This window comes from Cetorhinus maximus, chromosome 21, assembly GCF_964194155.1.
Source record: "Cetorhinus maximus chromosome 21, sCetMax3.hap1.1, whole genome shotgun sequence".
NCBI lineage: Eukaryota > Metazoa > Chordata > Chondrichthyes > Lamniformes > Cetorhinidae > Cetorhinus > Cetorhinus maximus.
This window is the reverse complement of record NC_135899.1, coordinates 1,635,177-1,654,173: the sequence shown is the minus strand read 5'-3', so window position 1 is coordinate 1,654,173 and position 18,997 is coordinate 1,635,177. Positions and strand designations below refer to the sequence as shown.

At 49.3% G+C, this 18,997-nt stretch overlaps 1 protein-coding gene across 1 annotated transcript in view; it reads right to left on the bottom strand.

Annotated features, from left to right (window-relative positions):
* The window catches only part of LOC144695487 (uncharacterized), a 37,542-nt gene extending 19,854 nt beyond the window's left edge, over window positions 1-17,688 (bottom strand). Inside the window, exons 1-4 of the mRNA XM_078566366.1 lie at window positions 17,630-17,688; window positions 15,177-15,364; window positions 8,130-8,365; window positions 2,812-2,992 (exon numbers count right to left, since the gene is read on the bottom strand). Coding sequence (XP_078422492.1) covers window positions 2,812-2,992; window positions 8,130-8,365; window positions 15,177-15,364; window positions 17,630-17,688 — 664 coding nt within the window. The remainder of the gene's footprint in view (window positions 1-2,811; window positions 2,993-8,129; window positions 8,366-15,176; window positions 15,365-17,629) is intronic.
* Between the last annotated feature and the right edge of the window lie 1,309 nt (window positions 17,689-18,997).

Sequence of the window (18,997 nt, the reverse complement as noted above, 5' to 3'; positions counted from 1 at the left end):
GAGTGAATGTTTGTGGATGGGGTGCCAATCAAGCGGGGCTGCTTTGTCCTGGATGGTGTCAAGCTTTTTCAGTGTTGTGGGAGCTGCACTCATCCAGGCAAGTGGAGAGTATTCCATCACACTCCTGACTTGTGCCTTGTAGATGGTGGACAGGCTTTGGGGAGTCAGGAGGTGAGTTACTCACCACAGGATTCCTAGCCTCTGACCTGCTCTTGTCTGGCTAGTCCAGTTTAGTTTCTAGTCAATGATAATCCCCAGGATGTTGATAGTGGGGATCCAGGGATGATAATGCCATTGAATGTCAAGGGGCGATGGTTAGATTCTCTCTTGCTGGAGATGGTTATTGCCTGGCACTTGTGTTACGTGAATGTTACTTGCCACTTGTCAGCCCAAGCCTGGATATTGTCCAGGACTTGCTGCATTTGGACATGGACTGCTTCAGTATCTGAGGAGTTGCGAATGGTGCTGAACATTGTGCTATCAGCAAACATCCCCACTTCTGACCTTATGATGGAAGGAAGGTCATTGATGAAGCAGCTGAAGATGGTTGAGCTGAGGACACTACCCTGAGGAACTCCTGCAGTGATGTCCTGGAGCTGAGATGACTGACCTCCAACAACCACAACCATTTTCCTTTGTGCTAGGTATGACTCCAAACAGCGGAGAGTTTTCCCCCTGATTCCCATTGACTCCAGTTTTGCTAGGTCTCCTTGATGCCACACTCGGTCAAACGCAGCCTTGATGTCAAGGGCAGTCACTGTCACCTCACCTTGGGAGTTCAGCTCTTTTGTCCATGTTTGAACCAAGGCTGTAATGAGGTCAGGAGCTGAGTGGCCCTGGCGGAACCCAAACTGGGCGTCAGTGTGCAGGTTATTGCTGAGCAAGTGCCACTTGATAGCACTGTTAATGACCCCTTCCATTACTTTACTGAAGATCGAGAGTAGACTGATGGGGCGGTAACTGGCCGGGTTGGATTTGTCCTGCTTTTTGTGTACAGGACATACCTGGGCAATTTTCCACACAGCCGGGTAGATGCCAGTGTTGTAGCTGCACTGGAACAGCTTGGCTAGGGGCACGGCAAGTTCTGGAGCACAAGTCTTCAGTACTATTGCCGGAATATTGTCAAGGCCCATAGTTTTTGCGGTATCCAGTGCAACCCTTTCTTGATATCACGTGGAGTGAATTGAATTGGCTGAACCTGGCATCTGTGATGCTGGGGACTTCCGGAGGAGGCCGAGATGGATCATCCACTCGGCACTTCTGGCTGAAGATTGTTGCAAATGCTTCAGCCTTATCTTTCGCACCGATGTGCTGGGCTCCCCCATCATCATGGGGGGGATGGGGATATTTGTGGAGCCTCCTCCTCCAGTAAGTTGTTTAATTGTCCACCACCATTCATGACTGGATGTGGCAGGACTGCAGAGCTTAGATCTGATCCGTTGGCGGTGGGATCGCTTAGTTCTGTCTATCACTTGCTGCTTATGCTGTTTGGCACGCAAGTGGTCCTGAGCCGTAGCTTCACCAGGTTGACACCTCATTTTTAGGTATGCCTGGTGCTGCTCCTGGCATGCCCTCCCGCACTCTTCATTGAACCAGAGTTGATCCCCTGGCTTGATGGTAATGGTGGAGTGGGAGGGGTATGCCAGGCCATAAGGTTACAGAACGTGGTTGAGTAGAATTCTGCTGCCCCACAGCGCCTCATGGATGCCCAGTCGAGTTGGTAGATCTGCTCAAAATCCCATTTAGCACAGTGGTAGAGCCACACATGATGGAAGGTATCCTCAATGTGAAGGCGGGACTTTGTCTTCACAATGACTGTGCAGTGGTAGCTGTGCGGACAGGTTGGTGAGGATGAGGTCAAGTATGTTTGTCCCTTTTGTTGGACCACAGACCCAGTCTAGCAGCTATATCCTTTAGGACTCAGCCAACTTGGTCAATACTGGTGCTACCAAGGCATGGACATTGAAGTTCCCCACCCAGAGCACATTCTGTGCCTTTGGCGGTGATCAACGTGGAGCTGTTCAACATGGAGGGAGGGCGGTATGTGCTAATCTGCAGGAGGTTTCCTTGCCCATGTTTGACCTGATGCCAACTATATATCACTGTCCCGCTACCTCTGCTGGGTCTGTCCTGCCAGTGGGATATGATTCCGTGAGGTTGACTATGTCAGGCTGTTGCTTGACTAGTCTGTGAGACACTAGCCCCCAGGTGTTAGGGTTGTTTCCGGTGCCTATGTCGATGTTGGGTGGTCCATCCGGTTTCAATTTTTTTTGAGCCCTGAGGGGCTTGCCAGGGTCTGGAGTCACGTGGAAAGGGAACCAGCTGGGATTTTACAACAATCGACAATGGTTTCAAATTGGATTCGAACCTGGGTCCCCGAACATTACCCTGGGTCTCTGGATTACTAGTCCAGTGACAATACCACTATGCCATCGCCTCGCCTGGTAGCTCTTCACTGGTTTATGTGGCTGTGAAGATATTGCTGGGTAAAGGGATAGTGGGAGTTTGAAACGTTTTCTTGTGTTTGTATTGAGATCTTTCCAACCTTTTTGTCTGGTGTGATATAGTTCATTTTTCTTGTTTAATAAATATTTTATCCTTTGCGTTAAAAATACATCAGCAGATTCCTGTGAATTTGTTCAGTAACTTTCCCCAATGTTAGCTCCTGTCAAGCCAGGTTTCACTTTGGGATCTGACTCGTGCAGTATTAACATCAGCGGGAATCGCAACACAGGCTGAAATACTTTCATTCAACCATGGGACCACTAATCCCAGTGGTGAATGTTACTGACAAGCAGTATCACACTATACCCTTCATCTCAACGACTTGCCATCCCGTCTCCGTGTTATATATGGATATGATCCCATCAGCTCCGGCAGTCATGAGGATGTTGATGTGTTTCGGGTAGTATCTCATGGCAGTGACAGCTTGTCGTGTCCGGTGTCCGGGAAACAGTTCGGAAGCAACTATACCTGTCGCTGCATTCAGGACCTGGGATGAGATGGGAGGTAAGGTGAAGGGCGAGGGAAATTAAGCAGATCGTAAAAACAAATATTTACACGAGAGTCTGTCAACTAATTGTAGATAACAAAGTAAGGGAGTAAATTAACAAAGGGGGTAAATCACAGAATGAAACTGGGCTCCTTTACCTGGGAACTTCTCAATTCTGACACCATCAAAACAATTTCAAAAACAATGTCAAATGTATCCAGACTCGAACAATTTGCGTCATTTCTTGTCATAGTCTCCGTCAGTATATCGGACAAAAGAAAAACTTCAGTTTATACAGTATCCCCAGTCAGGACTCCCCGAATTCCCTTTCACCCACTCAACACCCCAAATCCCCTTTCACCCGCTCAACACCCCAAATCCCCTTTCACCCGCTCAACACTCCAAATCCCCTTTCACCCGCTCAACACCCCAAATCCCCTTTCACCCCCTCAACACCCCGAATTCCCTTTCACCCCCTCAACATCCCAAATTCCCTTTCGCCCCCTCAACATCCCGAATCCCACTTCACCCCCTCAACGTCCCGAATTCCCTTTCACCCCCTCAACACCCCGAATCCCCTTTCACCCCCTCAACATCCCGAATCCCCTTTCACCCCATCAACACCCCGAATCCCACTTCACCCCCTCAACGTCCCGAATCCCCTTTCACCCCCTCAACACCCCGAATCCCCTTTCACCCCCTCAACATCCCAAATTCCCTTTCGCCCCCTCAACATCCCGAATCCCACTTCACCCCCTCAACGTCCCGAATTCCCTTTCACCCCCTCAACACCCTGAATCCCCTTTCACCCCCTCAACATCCCGAATCCCCTTTCACCCCCTCAACGTCCCAAATCCCCTTTCACCCCCTCAACGTCCCGAATCCCCTTTCACCCCCTCAACACCCTGAATCCCCTTTCACCCCCTCAACATCCCGAATCCCCTTTCACCCCCTCAACGTCCCGAATCCCCTTTCACCCCCTCAACCTCCCGAATCCCCTTTCACCCCCTCAACACCCCAAATCCCCTTTCACCCCCTCAACATCCCAAATTCCCTTTCGCCCCCTCAACATCCCGAATCCCACTTCACCCCCTCAACGTCCCGAATTCCCTTTCACCCCCTCAACACCCTGAATCCCCTTTCACCCCCTCAACATCCCGAATCCCCTTTCACCCCCTCAACGTCCCAAATCCCCTTTCACCCCCTCAACGTCCCGAATCCCCTTTCACCCCCTCAACACCCTGAATCCCCTTTCACCCCCTCAACGTCCCGAATCCCCTTTCACCCCCTCAACGTCCCGAATCCCCTTTCACCCCCTCAACCTCCCGAATCCCCTTTCACCCCCTCAACACCCCAAATCCCCTTTCACCCCCTCAACACCCCAAATCCCCTTTCACCCCCTCAACACCCCAAATCCCCTTTCACCACCTCAACGTCCCGAATCCCCTTTCACCCCCTCAACACCCCGAATCCCCTTTCACCCCCTCAACACCCCGAATCCCCTTTCACCCCCTCAACACCCCGAATCCCCTTTCACCCCCTCAACATCCCGAATCCCCTTTCACCCCCTCAATGTCCCGAATCCCCTTTCACCCCCTCAACGCCCCGAATCCCCTTTCACCCCCTCAATGTCCCGAATCCCCTTTCACCCACTCAACGCCCCGAATCCCCTTTCACCCCCTCAACGTCCCGAATTCCCTTTCACCCCCTCAACACCCCGAATCCCCTTTCACCCCCTCAACACCCCGAATCCCCTTTCACCCCCTCAACACCCCGAATCCCCTTTCACCCCCTCAACACCCTGAATCCCCTTTCACCCCCTCAACTCCCCGAATCCCCTTTCACCCCCTCAACGTCCCGAATCCCACTTTACCCCCTCAATGTCCCGAATCCCCTTTCACCCCCTCAACGTCCCGAATCCCCTTTCACCCCCTCAACGTCCCGAATCCCACTTCACCCCCTCAACACCCCGAATCCCCTTTCACCCCCTCAACGTCCCGAATCCCCTTTCACCCCCTCAACATCCCGAATCCCCTTTCACCCCCTCAACGTCCCGAATTCCCTTTCACCCCCTCAACGTCCCGAATCCCCTTTCACCCCCTCAACGCCCCGAATCCCCTTTCACCCCCTCAACACCCCGAATCCCCTTTCACACCCTCAACACCCCGAATCCCCTTTCACACCCTCAACGTCCCGAATCCCCTTTCACCCCCTCAACGTCCCGAATCCCCTTTCACCCCCTCAACACCCCGAATCCCCTTTCACCCCCTCAACGTCCCGAATCCCCTTTCACCCCCTCAATGTCCCGAATCCCCTTTCACCCCCTCAACGTCCCGAATCCCCTTTCACCCCCTCAACATTCCGAATCCCCTTTCACCCCCTCAACGTCCCGAATCCCCTTTCACCCCCTCAACGTCCCGAATCCCCTTTCACCCCCTCAACACCCCGAATCCCCTTTCACCCCCTCAACATTCCGAATCCCCTTTCACCCCCTCAACATCCCGAATCCCCTTTCACCCCCTCAATGTCCCAAATCCCACTTCACCCCCTCAACACCCCAAATCCCCTTTCACCCCCTCAATGTCCCGAATCCCCTTTCACCACCTCAACCTCCCGAATCCCCTTTCACCCCCTCAACCTCCCGAATTCCCTTTCACCCCCTCAACACCCCGAATCCCCTTTCACCCCCTCAACCTCCCGAATCCCCTTTCACCCCCTCAACGTCCCGAATCCCACTTCACCCCCTCAACGTCCAGAATCTCCTTTCACCCCCTCAACGCCCCGAATCCCCTTTCACCACCTCAACCTCCCGAATCCCCTTTCACCCCCTCAACCTCCCGAATTCCCTTTCACCCCCTCAACACCCCGAATCCCCTTTCACCCCCTCAACCTCCCGAATCCCCTTTCACCCCCTCAACGTCCCGAATCCCACTTCACCCCCTCAACGTCCAGAATCTCCTTTCACCCCCTCAACGCCCCGAATCCCCTTTCACCCCCTCAACACCCCGAATCCCCTTTCACCCCCTCAACCTCCCGAATTCCCTTTCACCCCCTCAACGTCCCGAATCCCCTTTCACCCCCTCAACACCCCGAATCCCCTTTCACCACCTCAACGTCCCGAATCCCCTTTCACCCCGTCAACCTCCCGAATCCCCTTTCACCCCCTCAACACCCCGAATCCCCTTTCACCACCCCGAATCCCCTTTCACCACCTCAACGTCCCGAATCCCCTTTCACCCCCTCAACACCCCGAATCCCCTTTCACCCCCTCAACCTCCCGAATTCCCTTTCACCCCCTCAACGTCCCGAATCCCCTTTCACCCCCTCAACGCCCCGAATCCCCTTTCACCCCCTCAACGTCCCGAATCCCCTTTCACCCCCTCAACACCCCGAATCCCCTTTCACCCCCTCAACGTCCCGAATCCCCTTTCACCCCCTCAACACCCCGAATTCCCTTTCACCCCCTCAACGTCCCGAATCCCCTTTCACCCCCTCAACGCCCCGAATCCCCTTTCACCCCCTCAACGTCCCGAATCCCCTTTCACCCCCTCAACACCCCGAATCCCCTTTCACCCCCTCAACGTCCCGAATCCCCTTTCACCCCCTCAACACCCCGAATCCCCTTTCACCCCCTCAATGTCCCAAATCCCCTTTCACCCCCTCAACGTCCCGAATCCCCTTTCACCCCCTCAACGCCCCGAATCCCCTTTCACCACCTCAACGTCCCGAATCCCCTTTCACCCCCTCAACACCCCGAATCCCCTTTCACCACCCTCAACGCCCCGAATCCCCTTTCACACCCTCAACCTCCCGAATCCCCTTTCACCCCCTCAACCTCCCAAATCCCCTTTCACCCCCTCAAGACCCCGAATCCCCTTTCACCCCCTCAACGTCCCGAATCCCCTTTCACCCCCTCAACGCCCCGAATCCTCTTTCACCCCCTCAACGTCCCGAATCCCCTTTCACCCCCTCAACACCCCGAATCCCCTTTCACCCCCTCAACCTCCCAAATCCCCTTTCACCCCCTCAAGACCCCGAATCCCCTTTCACCCCCTCAACGTCCCGAATCCCCTTTCACCCCCTCAACGCCCCGAATCCTCTTTCACCCCCTCAACGTCCCGAATCCCCTTTCACCCCCTCAACATCCCGAATCCCCTTTCACCACCCCCGCCCCCACAATGTCCTGAATCCCCTATCAACCCCTTCGGACATCCCAAGTATTTCACAGTCTCTGAGTTTTGCAGTGTATTCATTCTTTTATCCAGCAAGATCCCACAAACAGCAACATGATTCATGACCAGATCTCCTCTCCAGCTCGTGATGTCCATTGAGGATTACCATTGGCCGAAGACACCAGATGAACTTCCCCACCCCCACTCTTCTTTCAGTGCCCTTGTATCTCTTACACTCACCCAACCGGTCAAGCTGGGGTCTCCTGTAGACGGCACCTCTGGCATTGCCGTGTTCCCTCAGTACTGCACTGGGAACACCAGCCTGGATTATCAGCTCAGGTCTGTACCCTCTGACCCAGGTGGTGAGACCGCTACCCAACATCAACATGGCAGAGACCAAGGTCACACCATTGATTGACCTGCAGGGGGTTTAGCGGTTGCCAACTCCCCAGCTCCATTCCCTAAAAGCACTGGCTCTTGTCAGCCTGACCAGTGTAAGAAATCTGTCACTGTCACTTTGTTCCGTTCTCATTCCCTATCCAGTTTCCACTGTAATTGCTCTTTTCTTTATTCATGCAATGTGGGCGTCGCTGGCAGGGCCAGCATTTGTTGCCCATCCCTAATTGTCCTTGAACTGAGTGGCTTCAGAGGGCAGTTAGGAGTCAAACACATCGCTGTGGGTCTGGAGTCACATGTAGGCCAGACCAGGTAAGGAGGGCAGATTTCCTTCCCTAAAGGACATTAGTGAACCAGATAGGTTTTTACAACAATCGATGATAGTTTCATGGTCACCATTACTGGGGCGAGCTTTATATTCCAAATTCTACCAGCTGCTCTGGTGAGATTTGAACCCATGTCCCATGTCCCCAGAGCATTAGCCTGAGCCTCTGCATTACTAGTCCAGTGACATTACCCTACGCCACCATCTCCCCCCCACAGTCCTTGTACATACATGCAGGCCATACCTGAACAGCTCCGTTTCCAAATCCAACAGCTAATTGCTGTGCATCAGGAGAGAACTGGATGCTGTAGATTCCGGACGAGTCCTTGCTGAGAAAGACACGCTGTCGCACACACAACTCCGTGTAAACATCCCGACCTTTACTGTTCTCCTCGCTGACCCGCAACCCTTCAGCTGCCAAAATGGCTTCCTGCAGCTTCCGACGGGCCATCTCACAATTATTCTCTGCATCGGGCAGGCCTAGTGTGGGTGGAAGACATCAAACAGTCTAACCAAAGCTGTGTAAAAAGCCTTTGAAAGTCCATTGTCCAGTGGGTGCTTGTGGTAATATTGCTGGATGACTTTATAAATTTGGAATCTATTTGGATTGTTGCCTTAAAGGGGGTGTGTAGTTGGGAGTCTGGTTAAGCAGAGATTTTAGGAACTGTTATAACTGTGTAACTGTAATCTTGTGTGTGTGTAAGTTTGTTTTTCTTTTGTTAATAAATGTTTTAATTTAATATTTAAAATCTCTAACGGTGGTAGTGGACTCATTACTTCTCAGTGCACAAGCCTTCTCGTAATAAATACAAATTGCAAAATCGTTGTGATAGCAACATTAATGCCATAAACTGTATTTATACGCTCCCATCTCCTCCTGACAGACATGAAAGGAGTTGCTGAAGGAGAAACTCGAGAATAGTGGTTTTCCACTTCTCCATTCCCCTGAGCTGTCCCTCGCTGGTTACAGGCAGCCTGGGAGCAGAGATTTTAATCCTGGAATATCCTTCCTTCATGGGCAGAATCCAACTGCGCTTAGAGGCAGGGTCATGGAGCAGAATCCCGACCCGCTTGTTATATGGCAGGTGGTATTTGCCAGGCTGACCAAATCCACAAGGGAAACTTGGCCACGCTATCATAATGCTTTTGCAATTTGTACTTATTACAAGTTACCAGTGACAGGCTGTAGAATGTCCGGTGAGTGACCAGTGAGGGGGTGTAGTGTCCAGTGAGTGACCTGTGAGGGGGTGTAGAGTATCCATTGAGTGACCAGTGAGGGGCTGTAGACAGTCAGGTGAGTGACTGTAAACTGTTCAGTGAGGGAGTGTAGCGTGACCAGTGAAGGAGTGTAGTGTCCAGTGAGGGAGTTTAGAGTGTCCAGTGAGGGACTGCAGAGTGTCCAGGGAATGACCAGTGAGGGGGTGTAGGGTGACCAGTGAGGGAGTTTAGTGTGTCCAGGGAGTGACCAGTGAGGGAGTGTAGAGTGACCAGTGAGGGATTTTATTGTGACCAGTGAGGGGGTGTGGAGTGTCCATTGAGTGACCAGTGAGGAGGTGTAGAGTCTCCAGTGAGTGACCAGTGTGGGGCATAGAGTGTCCAATGAGTGGATGTAGACTGTCCAACACGGGTGTGTAGAGTGAGTGACCAGTGAGGGTGTATAGAGTAACCAGCGAGTGACCAGTGAAGGAGTGTAGTGTCCAGTGAATGACCAGTAAGGGGGTGTAGAGTGACCAGTGAGGAGGGTGTAGTGTCCAGCGAGTGACCAGTAAGGGGTTGTACAGTGACCAGTGAGGGAATGTAGAGTGACCAGTGAGGGATTTTAGTGTGACCAGTGAGGGTATGTAGAGTGACCAGTGAGGGGGTGTGGAGCGTCCATTGAGTGACCAGTGAGGGGCATAGAGTGTCCAATGAGTGGATGTAGAGTGTCCAACACAGGTGTGCAGAGTGAGTGACAGTGAGGGTGTGTAGAGTAACCAGCGAGTGACCAGTGAGGGGGTGTAGACTGACCAGTGAGAGGCTGTAGTGTCCAGGGAGTGACCAGTGAGGGGGTGTAGTGTCCTGGGAGTGACCAGTAAGAGGTTGTACAGTGAGCAGTGGGGGAGTGTAGAATGCCCAATGAGTGATCTGTGATGGCGTTTAGAGTGTCCAGTGAGGAAGTGTAGAGTGTCCAGTGAGTGGGTATAGAGTGTCCAGTGAGTGGGTATAGAGTGTCCAGTGAGTGACCAGTTAGGATGTGTAGAGGGACCAGTGAGAGGGTGGAGAGTATCCAATGAGTGTTCTGTGAGGGAGTGTAGAGTGTCCAGTGAGTGACCAGTGAGAGGGTGTAGAGTGTCCAGTGAGAGGGTGTAGCAAGTCCATTCTGTGGGTACAGAGGATCCAGTGAGGGGGTATAGAGTGTCCAGTGAGTGACCAGTGACAGGCTGTAGATTGTCCAGTGAGTGACCAGTGAGGGGGTCTAGCGTGTCCAGCGAGTGACCAGTGATGCGGTGGTGACTGTCCAGTGAATGACCAGCGAGGGGAGGTGTAGAGTGACCAGTTAGGCAGTGTAATGTGTTTAGTGAGTGACCAGTGAGGGATTGTTTAGTGTCCAGTGACTGACCAGTGAGGGGGTGTGGAGTGCCCAGTGAGTGACCAGTTAAGAAGTGTAGAGTGACCAGTGAGTGGGCATCGAGTGTCCAGTGAGGTTGTGTAGAGTGACCAGTGGGGGAGTGTAGAATGTCCAGTGAGTGACCAGTTAAGAAGTGTAGAATGACCAATGAGGGAGTGTAGGGTGCCCAGTGAGTGGCCAGTGAGGGCGTGTAGAGTGACCAGTGAGGGGAGTGTAGAGTGTCCAGTGAGTGACTGTGAGGGGGTGTACAGTGACCAGTGGGGGAATGTAGAGTGTCCAGTGAGTGACGTGAGGGAGTGTAGAATGTCCAGTGTGAGTGTGTAGAGTGACCAGTCAGGGGGTGTAGTGTCCAGTGAGTGACCAGTGAGGTGGTGTAGAGTGAGCAGTGGGGGAGTGTAGAATGTCCAGTGAGTGACCTGTGAGGGAGTGTAGAGTGTTCAGTGGGGGACCAGTAAAGGAATGTAGAGTGTCCAGTGAATGACCAGTTAGGAAATGTAGAGTGACCAGTGAGGGAGTGTAGAGTGTCCAGTGAGCGGGTATAGAGTGTGCAGTGAGTGACCAGTGAGGGTGTGTAGAGTGACCAGTGAGGGGGTGTACAGTTCAGTGAGTGACCAGTGAGAAGGTGTAGAGTGTCCAGTGAGTGACCTGTGAGGGAGTGTAGAGTGTCTTGTGAGTGACCTGTGAGGGTGTGTAGAGTGACCAGTGAGGGTCTGTAGTGTCCAGTGACTGACCAGTACAATAGCTAGAAATGTACGATAACAAGAAATGATCTTGGATCGGAATAGGTAGAATCCATATGGGTGGAGGTGAGAAATAACAAGGGGAAGAAGACACTGGTGGGAGTAGTCTATAGGCCCCCTAACAGTAGCTATACTGTAGAAGTTAATGAGGGTGTGTAAAAAAGACAGTACATTAATCATGGGTGACTTTAATCTTCATGTATTTTGGGAAAATCAAATTGGCAGAGGTAGACACAAGCAAGAAGTGTATTCAGGACAGTTTTCTAGAACAATATGTTGTTGATCCAACCAGAGATCAGCCTATTTTGGATCTGGTAATGTGTAATGAGGCAGGTTTAATAAATGATCTCAGAGTAAAAGATTCCCTCGGAAACAGTGACCATAACATGGTAGAATTTAGCATTCAGTTTGAGAGTGAGAAACTTGGGTCAGAAACAACTGTGCTAAACTTAAATAAGGGTAATTACAAAGGACTGAGGGCAGAGGTGGCTCTGGGAAACTGGGAAAGGAGTTTAGCAGAAAAGACAGTTGATGAACAATGGCAGACGTTTAAGAAAATAGTTCATGACTCACAACAAAGATATATCCCAGCGAGGAAGGAGGGTTCTAGGAAGGGGATAAACCAACCATAGTTAACCAAGGAAGTTAAGGATAGTATCAATTGAAAGAAAAAACAATGTTACAAAGATTAGTGGTAAGGCAGAGGATTGGGAAAGTTTTAAAAACCAACAAAAGATGACCAAAAAAGTAATAAAGAGGGAGAAAATAAACTTTGAGGGTAAACTAGCAAGTAATATAAAAAGGGATAGTAAGAGCTTCTTTAAATATATAAAAAGTAAGAGAGAGGCCAAAGAGAACTTAAGCCCTTTGAAGAATGAGGCTGGGGAAATAATAATGGGGAATCAGGAAATGGCAGAGGAGTTGAATAAATACTTTGCATCAGTCTTCACGGTAGAAGTTACTAATAGCATTCCAAAAATACTAAATAATCATGGGGCACATTGGGGGAGGTAATAAATACAATAATTATCACTAGAAAAAAAGCACTAGGGAAACTAATGGGGCCAAAGGCCGGTAAGTCTCCTGGACCTGATGGGTTACATCCTAGGACATTAAAGGAAGTAGCTACAGAGATAGTGGATGCACTGGTAGTAATCTTCCAAGAATCCTTAGATTCTGGAAAAGTCCCAGAGGATTGGAAAACTGCCAAAGTAACACCCTTCTTCAAAAAGGGAGGGAGACAAAAAATAGGCCAGTTAACTTGACATTCTTCAATGGGAAAATGTTGGAGTCTATTATAAAGGATGTAATAGCAGAGCATTTAGAAATACATATAATCAAGCAGAGTCAGCATGGCTTCAGGAAGGGGAAATCATGCCTGACAAATTTATTAGAATTCTTTGAGGAGGTAACAAGCAGATAATAGATAAAGGGGAACCAGTCGATGTAATATATTTGGATTTCCAAAAGGCTTTCGATAAGGTACCACACATAAGGCTACTTCATAAGAAAAGAGCCCATGATGTTGGGGGTAGTATATTAGCATGGATAGAGGATTGGCTAACTAATAGAAGACAGACAGAATGGCAACCTGTAACTAGTGGACTGTCATAGGGATCAGTGCTGGGGCCACAATTATTTACAATATATATTAATGACTTGGATGAGGGAAGTGAATGTACTATCACCAAGTTTGCGGATGACACAAAAATAGGTGGGAAGGCAAGTGGTGAGGATAACCCAAAGAGTCTACAGAGGGATATAGACAGGTTAAGTGAGTGGGCAAAAACTTGGCAGATGGAATATAATGTGGGGAAATGTGAGGTTATGCACTTTGGCATGAAGAATAGAGGAGCTGAATATTATTTAAGTGGAGAAAGGCTGCAGAAAGCTGCAGCGCAGAGGGATTTGGGGGTCCTTGTGCATGAATCCTAAAAAGCTAACATACAAGCTCAACAGGTAATAGGGAAGGCAAATGGAATGTTGGCCTTTATTTCAAAGGGAATGGAGTATAAAATAGGGAAGTCTTGCTAAAACTATACAAGGCGCTAGTTAGACCACATCTAGAATACTGTGAACAGTTTTGGTCCCCTTATCTAAGGAAAGATATACTGGCATTGGAGGCAGTCCAGAGAAGGTTCACTAGGTTGATCCCGAGGATGGAGGGATTTTCGTATGAGGAGAGGTTGAGTAGGTTGGGCCTGTACTCATTGGAGTTTAGAAGAATGAGAGACAACCTTATTGAAACATATAAGATTCTTATGGGGCTTGACAGGGTAGATGCTGAGAGGTTGTTTACCCTTGTGGGAGAGTCTAGGACCAGAGGGCATAATCTCAGAGTAAGGAGGCACCCATTTAAGACAGAGATGAGGAGGAATTTCTTCCCTCAGAGGGTAGTGAATCTGTGGAATTCTTTACCGCAGAGGGTTGTAGAGGCTGGGTTGTTAAGTATATTCAAGGCTGAGATAGACAGATTTTTAATCAGTCAGGGAATCAAGGGTTATGGGGAAAAGGCAGGATAGTGGAGTTGAGGATTATCAGATCAGCCATAATCTCATTGAATGGCAGAGCAGACTCGATGGGCCGAATGGCCTACTCCTGCTCCTACATCTTATGATCTTTTGACCAGGGAGGGGGTGTAGAGTGAGCAGTGAGGGGGGTAGAGTGTCCAGTGAGGGGGCTGGAGTGTCCAGTGAGGGGGTGTAGAGTGTCTGGTGAGTGACCAGTGAGGGGCAATAGAATGACAAGTGAGGGGGTGTAGAGTGTCCAGTGGGTGACCAGTGAGGAGGTGTAGAATATCCAGTGAGTGACCAGTGGGGGGGGTGTAGAGTGTCCAGTGAGGGGGTGTAGAGTGTCCAGTGAGTGATCAGTGAGGGGGTGTAGTGTCCAGTGAGGGAGTATAGAGTGACCAGTGACAGGGTGTAGAGTGACCAGTGAGGAGGTGTAGAGTAACCAGTGACTGACCTGTGAGGGGGTGTAGAGTGACCAGTGAGGGGGTGTAGAGTGTCCAGTGAGTGACCAGTGAGAGGGTTTAGAGTGTCCAGTGAGAGGGTGTAGAGTGTCCAGTGAGAGGGTGTAGAGTGTCCAGTGAGAGGGTGTAGAGTGTCCAATAAGTGACCAGTGAGGAGGTGTAGAGCGTCAGGTGAGTGATCAATGAAGGGGTGTAGTGTCCAGTGAGTGACCAGTGAGGAGGTGTAGAGTAACCAGTGAGTGACCTGTGAGGGGGTGTAGAGTGACCAGTGAGGGGGTGTAGAGTGTCCCTGAGTGACCAGTGAGGGGGTGGAGTGTTCTGTGAGTGACCAGTGAGGAGGTGTAGAGTGTCCAGTGAGGGGGTGTAGAGTGTTCAGTGAGTGACCAGTGAGAGGATGTAGAGTGTCCAGTGAGTGACCAGTGAGAGGGTGCAGAGTGTCCAGTGAGTGACCAGTGAGAGGGTGTAGAGTGTCCAGTGAGTGACCAGTGAATGGGTGTAGAGTGACCAGTGAGGGGGTGTAGAGTGTCCAGTGAGGGGGTGTAAGAGTGACCAGTGAGGGGGTGGAGTATCCAGTAAGGGACCAGTGAGGGGGTGTAGAGTGTTCAGTGAGTGACCAGTGAGGGGGTGTAGAGTGTCCAGTGAGTGACCAGTGAGGGGGTGTAGAGTGACCAGTGAGGGGGTGTAGAGTGTCCAGTGAGTGACCAGTGAGGGGGTGTAGAGTGTCCAGTGAGTGACCAGTGAGGGGGTGTAGAGTGACCAGTGAGGGGGTGTAGAGTGTCCAGTGAGTGACCAGTGAGGGGGTGTAGAGTGACCAGTGAGTGACCAGTGAGGGGGTGTAGAGTGACCAGTGAGTGACCAATGGGCTGAGTGCCCTGGGGGGTCAGAGATAACGAGCCTTTATCTCTGATTGGCTAACAGGAGGTCCCCTGTCTAGTGGTCCCAATAAGGAGCCCGACTTTTCCCCCCAAATACCCACCTTCCGGGCCCGGCCTGAGTGACAGTCTCTCCGGTCTCCTCGGCCCCCGCGTCCCCAGCAACCGACCGTTAACAAAAGCGCATGCGCCTCGGGGAGGCGGGGCGAACCATGGACGCATGCGCACTGCCGGCAGCGCCGTCTGTGGTTGATGGCGCATGCGTACCAGTGAGTGGGGCCAGTGTGTCTGGGGACAAAAACAGGAACAGAAATACCTGGAAAAACTCAGCAGGTCTGGCAGCATCTGACCTCATGACCCTTCAACAGAACTCAGTAGAAATAGGAAAGGGGTGAAATATAAGCTGGTTTAAGGGGGGGTGGTTTGTTGGGACAAGCAGCCAGTGGTAGGTGGAGATAACCAGAAGATGTCACAGACAAAAGGACAAAGCGGTGTTGAAGTTGTGTTAATGTATGTAGCTTCTTGTATGCATAAGTTAGCCACACTGCGAGCCCAACTGATAACCTTAAATTGGCTGTCAGTGTAATTCTTAGCACATTCAGGATTATTTAGTAAATCTTGTCCAATCGCAGAATCACATCTAATGTTGGACACTACATTTTGAGTTTTGCAAACATGGGCTAGTTGGGTATGTTCAGTATGTTGCCTGTAGCGAACAGCCAAAGGGACATGCTGTTTGATGTGATCTGCTAGGTTTTGGGAAATATGGCTTACATACCCAGCATCACACCGGCACTGAAATTCATACGCCACGTTACTCATTTGAGTGATAGGCAGAACATCTTTTTGGCTTGACGGCAGCATCCTCTTAGTGGCGAATACCCACTCATGTTGCTACCGCATAGTAGCTGCGTGAAACAGCTAGCTTCACCTGTTGCTCAAATTTTTGAGATATCTTGACCTTCCAGGGTAATCTGAGGTAGACTGGGCACTTTATGGACTGAAAGTGGTGGCCTAGGCCCATTCATGAGAGTATGTGATATACAGCAAGCAATGATCTGATCAGAGTAGCCATTATCTTGCAGGGTGGCTTTGATACGCCCTATTTCAACATCAAGCTTTTGCGGTGAGCGAATGTTTCAGGTCCTATTTACAAAGTTGCTGATAAGGCCAATCTTATAGCACATGGAACTGTAGGAATCCCAATGCATATATTGACCAGTGAATATATGCTTACATAGACAGTAGTAGAGAACCCATTGGCAGATTTCTCAACTAGCATGTCAAGGCCAGGGAGCTTATTTGACTGGTCCATTTCAAAGGTGAATTTAAGCACAGGATGGAGCCCATTGAGGTGCGTAAGGAAATTCTTACATGCAGCTGCAGATTCAAATATAGCAAATGCATCATCTACAGATCGAAAATATGCAAGGGGGAGGAGGTAAGGTGTCATTCCATCGAAAATGAGTTTCTCGTGGAAACCAACAAAGATGCTTGCAAGAGCTGGGCCTAGAGGGGATCCCACAGCAACACTATCTATTTGGGTATATATGGTGTCGTTAAAACTGAACTCAATTGCATGAATTGCTGAGTTCATAAGCTCAATGAATATTATTCACACAATGGCGACAAGTCTATATCGCCATGATATAGTGCTGCAGTGCAAATATCTGGCTTTCTTGAATGGTACATTGGTGAATAGGTTAGCAATGTCAATTGAGCACATGGACACAGCATTGCTATTGATATGTAAGTCCTGTGTGGTCTTCACAAATGTGGAGGAATCCTTCACCGTGTATGTGGAATACTTGCTCATAACTGGTCGTAACAACTCAACCAACCATTTGGCCAATTCAGTTGTGCAGAACCGGTCATAGATAAGATAGAGTGTAAAGGGACATCACTTTTGTGTGTCTTGGACAAGCCGTACATATATGGCACAGTGAACCATGAGGACTAATCCTATCATATATATCACCCGGCAGCTCGTTACTCTTTCTCAAGTCCAACAAGTGTGTTTTTAGCTTTCTTTCCAGCAAGGCTCTCCGGTCATGCTGAACGACAGGTCCAATGGATAAAAATGGTGTGCATTTTGTTGATATATTCACACTTGTTAAGGATGGCTATCCAGTCCCTTTGTCAGGTTTACGGGTATGTATACCGGGGTTGACCTTGAGGCCCTGCCATGCTACCAGACATTCACATCATTAATTGCACTGCCAAACCGCTTCTGCTTAAGTGAGTTGACAGCGCGGGCGTGTTTCAGATTTGTTTATGGTACAGTCATCTATTGAGGTAATATAGCGGCATAAACGGATCAAATCAAAAAAGGAAAGAAATTTGTGCACCTCAGACCAAGCGCAGTGCAGGGCACAGCGTAAGTTAGTAGATTACTAATCTGTTCAATCTCATCTCACATAAACACTCGCTCAATCGTGGGACTGTGTCTCACTTTAGCATTATCGATATGCTTGGAAATGAAAACTAGCACAACCTTGGGTCTAATACACTCTCGGAGAAATTCGGTAGATAGCTTACTTGCTCTTAACTTACCTTTGAGTCGAACTATGTTGTTGATAGCCCGAATTTGAATGCTTGCGAATTGTCCTCATGAGTGCAAGACGAAATGTGTCTTTCTTCAGCAATACTCAAGTTCTGTACCAACAAACCACTATCAATGTCTTTTAGTTTTACCAACAGCAAAATTTAAATTGTGAACTGGATGCAGGTAGGATACGTCATTTAAATTCATTAGCAATGTTTCTTTTGTGTACAGATTTAAAATATATCAACTATGACATAGGATGATACATCACAGGAGGAGTCCATTCAGCCCACTCCTGTCGCTACCCTGGTGCCAGCTGTAGCAGTTGGCAAACCCAGGTGGTGTATGATGATTGAAGTAGTACATTTCTGGCCCACCTTACAATCTTTTTAATGAAATAAAAACGCTTCAACCAGAGAGTGGTGAGAATGCGGAGAGGATGGACGCAGAGAATGCGGAACTCAATACCTCAGGGAGTGGTTGAAGTCAATAGTGTAGATGCATTTAAGAGGAGGCTAGGAGAGCATATGGGGGCACAAACACTGGCATGTTTGGGCCAAATGGCCTGTTTCTATGCTTTATATCCTATGTAATCCAATGAAATGGTTGATAGATTTTAAATCTATCATTTCAACTGAATTTAGATGAGGTATCTCAAATCAACCATTTGGGGGTGATATGGTTTGGAAATAATTCAGTCCATTGGATAAACAAAAAGGTACCAAACACAGTTTATATGCAATCTGTATGAAATTAAAGACTGAATCAATTGTCAATTTCTTATATACTTTAAATCAGTATGAACACATGGATGTCTATTTATAAAGTTACCAGGTCCAACATGTTGTTACTAGGGAAATGGTGGTGTAAATGTCACTGGACAAGTACTTCAGAGGCCCAAACTAATGGTCTGGGGACATGAGTTCAAATCCCACCACAGCAGTTGTTAAATTTAAATTAAATTAATAAATCCAGAATATAAAGCTAGTTCAGTAATGGTGATTGTTGTAGAAACCCATCTGGTTCACTAATGCCCTTTATGGGAGGCCCTTACCCGGTCTGACCTACATGCGACTCCAAACCCACAGGAATGTGGTTGACTCTTAACTGGTCTCTGAAATGTTATAGCAAAGCCCTCAGTTCAAGAGCAATTAAGGATGGGCAACAAATACCGACCTTGCCGGTGACACCCAAGAAGAATAGAAGAAGAAGAAGAATACAGTTCGAGTGGTCTGCAAATCCTGTCGAGGAGGGAGAAACGAGTTCATGCTTCTGACAACTGGAAACTTCAATTTATATAGCATCTTTCACAACGTCAGGACATCAGATAACAAGTCAAAGCCAAAGAAGTACTTTTGAAATACAGTCACCATTAT